Genomic DNA, 5743 nt, shown 5'->3' on the forward strand with positions numbered 1-5743 from the left:
AAGCGTAATAGTTGTGAGTAGGAATCATTGCAGTGATATGCTGTGAAACTCATCTAGCGTTATTGTTTTTATGAGAGCAGGAGACAGGATATGAGATCCTCTCGTGAGTGACGTTGTGACGTGTGCGGATACGGGCTGAGAGAGAGAGAGAGAGAGAGAGAGAGAGACAGAGACAGAGACAGAGACAGAGACAGAGACAGAGACAAAGACAGAGACAGAGAGAGACATACATACATACATACATACAGACGTTGTGTACCTCCATTGCAAGAACCTGACCGGAGGGCGAGCCCTTCACTTCTATCCTTAGTTGCTGCAGCTGCCAAACGAGCAAGCAGCAAAAGAAATTGCCGGGATTCTTCATTCCAAGAAAGCCACCAACGAGATATAACTGGTGTACAGACACAGTCCTTTTTGAAGTGCGTGTGCAGCTTTGTGGGGTGAGGTTTGTTCTTCTGAAGAACACCTGCATGCGTGCTTGTCCGCTGTTAGACTATTCGTAGGGGGTCTGTGCAATACCGCTTACTAAAGCTTCTGCAGCACAGAGGGCACTGGAGAGAGGGTTTGTGACGTGGAAGCCTAAGGGGACAAAACAGACACCGTAACAAACAGCACCGCCTGTGCGAAGGCTTCTTGTACGACGATTATGGCCTCTGAGAGAGCTGGCCTGCCTGTTAAAGACGCTGAAGCAACGACACCTGGCACCAAGGCAGCGAAGAAGCTTCGATCGGCAGCACAAGGCACTAGAAAAATCGGCGCGTTGCAAATGCATCACAGCTAGTGATGCATGCCTCTCCCCTTAAAACGCGTACGAAACGCTTCGCACAAAGCTGTAAGACCTCACGCATGCAACGAGATGCACGTGTACAAAGGATACATTTCATACTCTGCGAGGTCAGCTCGGCCTTCTCCAGGTTCCCGCGGGCTTCCTGTAATCGCCTTCTCAGCTGTTCCTCCAAAGCGCTGTAATTCTGAGTCTTGTACACCCCAGCATGAGAGGCCCCAGCATCGCTGCTGTGCTGGAGAGTGCCTGCGACAAATGGCTCCCAGCTGGCGGCTGTGGAGCCACCCCAAGGGCCTCCTGAGAGGAAGTCTGCCATAGAAAGGAGAACTTGTAGGTCTCTGTCCAAGTGGCTGCTGCACTTTTGCCAGAATTACCCCTGCTGGGAGTGCGAGAAGCTGCGGCTGACAAGGTGATCGCGGCGGAGAAAGGAAGCTACAGCCAAAATCTGAAGCCTGATCCGTAGAACTTTACGGTCAATCCCAAGGCATTCAGGACCCCGAGGGGCGCCTTCGTCACTTAGGCATAGCTACAGTCTCCATTAGATGAAGATTGGACGTTGAGGCTCTACCGTTCAGGGTTCTTGCAATAGAGAGAACCACCGGGCGCTGAAAGAAGGTGACTGCAGCCTCCTACAGCGGGAGTGTGCGTGGCCCAGCAGCAAAGGCGAGGCATTAAAACGATAAACCATTTGCGAAAGAATAGAAAATGCTAAAACACGAAGAAAAACAGCAACGGGCATGCATTGGCTTCTGGCTGTTTCCAGCCTCGGGCCAGTGGTGCCCCCGCTCCGTCGACTGTACAGACACCCCACAACAAACTTTAGGCCCTGAATCCTAAACAGTGCGACTTTATTTTATAACATTGGATTTACTATAGCACATGGACCTCATAGTCTTTGGCTCTATCACAGGCTTTTCTGCCATCTACACCCAGGCACCCTACGCAGGAACTTGATAGGTTCTATGCACGATCAAAACATCTGAAAGCATCGAATGAGATATAACTGCGAAAAAGAGTACTGCGCAGCTCAATAAAGGAGGCAGAAAATCCATATGCGTGCTGTTATACAGAGGTCCAGATCAACAGAGACCACACAAAATCAGAGGGGAAAGTGCCGCCCTGGCGGGGTTTAAGGCGCCAGTTTGTTTATGTAGCTTGAAGTAAGTTATATGCCATGTGTCATTTAAGCGTGGAAGATGTATGTATAACGCAGTGTTGCATACTCATTCGCATGCATGCGTGTAAGCATGTATGAGATGCCGTGTGCATACACGCGCAAGTGCATGGCTCCAAAAGCTGGGGTTCAGCAACCCTTCTTCTTTCATTTGCTCCTCCACGGGTCAACATCAAGGCGGCAGCTCCATCAAGCTAACACATTCGTGACAAAAAGCATGCACATAGAAGGAACATTCTGTTTTCTAAGTGTGTAGCGGGCAGGTTACCGCTACACATTTTCTGCCACACCGGCACCCTGAGCTAGGAATTGATGAAAACTCTACTAATTGGCTCGTCTGTCCGTATAAACTGTTGATTTCGAAGTACTGCTTGTTTTCAGACGCAGTGCTTTGGGGGTGTGTGCCTGATGCTACGTGCAAATAGCTGGGAATACTTGGATGGTCTGGCTACGCGCACCCTAGCCGTCTTTATTCCATCATGTGGGGTATTCTGAGGGGCACGGGGAGGGAAAGGAGGGAGTTCTGTTGAAGAACCCAAGAACCTGTAAAGTGTTTCATCTAGAGTTAATGTCTCCCAGCGGAGACCTCAGATGGAGAATACCAATATGGGAAACATGTAGAAGGACGTAAATAAACCGCCCGTCCCTCATAGATTAGGGCTGACGCATTCGCAAGCAGACCGATACACACCCTTGACACTCTAAACAAGGTATTTCCGCGTCGCTACTCATGTCAAGCCTACGAGTATAAATGAAATAGGACACCAATAAGGCAGACAGCCGAAAGGGAAAGCAAGTGTTCTAGCTGGTATGGAGAAGCGTACGCACTCCTGTTTCGTCTCTGAGCATCTCCTTCAGGCTCCCTCATGAAACAAAATTGAGACTTTCGTGTTATTAGTCCTGCTCTGCAAGTGCTCTTGTGTCAACAACGTGGAGTGGATTCGAGACAAATGATGCACGCGTACATCAAAGAATAGGCTTTAAACAATTTCCTCGGTTTCGGTTCCCATGGTGAACCTCATTCAAAAGAGGCTTTTGTTTCCCCATTTCGCCATACATTTCAGACTTCCTAGGTGACGAGGCTGACACTCGGCCCTTTACGTTGTTACCGACATTTGAGGCCCCATGACAGTCTTTGGTGCTCCAATTCCGTACGAAACCAAGAAGTGGCGTGCAAATACATTCGCCAACACAGGCATATGTGTATACGCATGAGCTTATTTTGAGCATTTGTAACTCATGCTTGAGGCTTCGATGTGTGCACGTGTGCGTGTGCCCATACTGGTGCGTACTCACGCACGCTAGAATGAGCCTATGTGCTTGCTTGCATACACAAGAGCCATAGTACATCCAATGGTCTGAATGCATGCATCTACGGCTAGACGTGCTAACACATACAGAAACACGTTTGCACCTATGAGCATGCACTTCCAAGCGTGGGCATGCACCCTGCTGACGATAAAGCTAAAGAGAGGCTTGCCTCCTGGATCAGCACGGTGTTTCTGCGGCCGCTACGAGATGCAAACACGGGCGTCGCTGCAGCTCTGAAATCATGGACCTGAGAGATGTATGTGGTGGCTAGTTAACCTGGATGCAGTAGGCAGCCCACAAGGTGCCCTAGGAGTGTTTAATCTGAAGCAACGGACACAGGAGACGTCATCCAAACAGAACTTCACGCAAGCCTTAATGCGAAGCTCTTGAAATTGACAAATGGGAAAAGCGAGGCCGCTAAGAAAAAGGAAACACACCTATCCGGCAACGGTCGCTGTGGTAATTAGTGAGCGTTCGACAGAAGAGCTTGCGTGCTTACTGGTTTCAGAGGAGGTGCACGGACACCCGAGGCATCAATAGACTTTTCAACATCTTCGTCTACTTGACCCACAACAGCGCTGTGAAGAAAACACAAAACAGCACGAGACATGCACTTAAAGGAGTGGCCGCCCGCAGCGTTCTGGAGTGCCTTTTACAAACAAATGCTATCGTTACTGAACGGAAAGAAGTGAGCTTCCTTGCAGATGTTGGTGGCACACCCATTGAAGAGGTCCATTGCACTGGTCTGCATGCCTGTTTTTGCCTTTATGTATATTGTTAGAAACTTTTTTTGACGGCTAGTGCCCTGGCCTGAGAGAGTGGGCCTTGCTCTACTCTACCCTCCGTGCCCCTTCTGTTTCGCATCCTCTTTCAAACGCTGTTAAGGCTCTCTCTGTATTTCCTCAACTACCCTTCATACGCCCTCCTTGGTCATAGAAACAGACAACCCCACGCGAGGTACATGCCTGTACACGAGAACGTGTCTATACAGGGGGGAGGACAGCAAAAGGGGCCGGCACAGCGAAGACAGACTCGCAGTGACGTACACGAACGCCAGTAGACAAGAAACACCGAGAGGAATGCGCACACGGAGTCAATGCGAGTACTGCATGGGGTGTATTGACCACATTCAGAGCACGGTGGCACCGACTGCGGATGCCATAATTCAAGGAGCAGCCTAGACTACGTGGAAGATTCACAAAAAGCAAAGGCATAAGCAGAGAAGGGACTGCTTACATATTATCTCCTCTTAGAAGATACAACCCCAGGGGCACGATCTCTACTGGTGCGTCCTCGTGGACCACCTTTTCCGTGCACTTGTTCAAGACGAGGTTTGTGGACTGATCAAAGGCTATTAAAGTACCCATGAACAGGCGGCCGTCAAACGTCAGCACACAAACTCGCTCTGCAAACAGGCATACAAACACCGATAGACAAAAAACCACCAACAGGAATGCACACATGGGGTCCACGCACGGACGGCATGGGGTGTATCGACCATATCCAGAACACGGCAGATGATGAACGAGACCTATAGATATCATTCGGGAGCCCGCAATGCAGAAAGCCAAAAAGGACCAGCACACTACTCAACAAGTTACCCAATAGCATAGTGCGTCGAGCACATATGCAATGAAAACATACAGTTCCTGGATATATCACTGGCCTGCAGCTCGAGCACCAGTTCACCGCGGGAAGTCAGCCAACGCGTAACAATGGCTAGATTCATGAACAATCCATGAAACGGAAATGCGGGGGAACATGGACTATCGAGAGAACACGGGCAAAAAGATTCCTTATCATGAGGGTGCAACAACAAGGAGGTTCAAACTTGCATGCATATCGCAATACGCTCATGAGCTGACCCATTTGGGGTGTGATTTGGGGTTAATCTTACGCTCGAGAAGAGATTGAAGGCCAGAAGCCATTGTTTCTGTTTTCTTTAGAGTAAGCGCAGCTAGCAGAGGGACTGATAAACGGTGAAGACAACAACAGATCTGTAAGATCGGCGGGGAAGGGCACCGAAGAAAGAAGCTTCAAACGAAAAGCACTTTCTACAGCTGCCGCCGGTAAAGTATCCGTTGCGGTTTTCCTCCTTTGCTTCCCTAACAGACCCTCAAGCAAGCAACAGTTGCCTTTTACCCGCCGATGTGCGCCTTTGGCTGTATAAATGCATGCGCAATTTAGCTTCTTCGAGAAAAAAGCTCGACCCCACAACTGGCATGGCTTCGCCTTATGTGGCATACAGTTCAGGTGTTGATTTTAATGACAGGATAACCCGCCAAACGCTTCACTGTCGCAAAGAGCTAAAGACAAAAAGCCCACCTATGCGGCTTTGACAGCCGAAATTCCAGCCCCCCAAACACTTTCAAAGATGGACAAGCCTCGGCGGGCACAAATTAATTGGTGAGAAATACAGTATTGCGAGATTTACCGAAGAATCGCAACTCAGCTGTCCCGCATGCAGCCAATTG

The 5743-nt window shown here is 49.4% G+C and overlaps 1 protein-coding gene across 1 annotated transcript; it reads right to left on the minus strand.

The window, feature by feature from the left end:
- Nucleotides 1–3732: 3732 nt before the first annotated feature.
- On the minus strand, nt 3733–5197 carry LOC34622621 (U6 snRNA-associated Sm-like protein LSm8). The gene is made up of 3 exons (XM_022735774.1): nt 5167–5197; nt 4506–4674; nt 3733–3847 (listed from the first exon to the last, which is right to left on the minus strand). Exons 1-3 carry the CDS (start codon nt 5195–5197, stop codon nt 3733–3735), a joined length of 315 nt encoding a protein of 104 aa, XP_022591544.1.
- Between the last annotated feature and the right edge of the window lie 546 nt (nt 5198–5743).

The sequence above is a fragment of the Cyclospora cayetanensis genome, unplaced genomic scaffold, assembly GCF_002999335.1.
Source record: "Cyclospora cayetanensis isolate NF1_C8 unplaced genomic scaffold, CcayRef3 CcayRef3_contig_351, whole genome shotgun sequence".
In the NCBI taxonomy this organism is placed as follows: Eukaryota; Apicomplexa; class Conoidasida; order Eucoccidiorida; family Eimeriidae; genus Cyclospora; species Cyclospora cayetanensis.

Coding starts and splice junctions, on each gene's coding strand:
- LOC34622621 (XM_022735774.1), bottom strand. CDS start 5,197: ATGGCTTCTGGCCTTCAATCTCTTCTCGAGC. Junction 4,675..5,166: donor CCTTCAATCTCTTCTCGAGC/GTAAGATTAACC, acceptor GCCTGTTTGCAG/AGCGAGTTTGTGTGCTGACG. Junction 3,848..4,505: donor CTTCTAAGAGGAGATAATAT/GTAAGCAGTCCC, acceptor TTTTCTTCACAG/CGCTGTTGTGGGTCAAGTAG.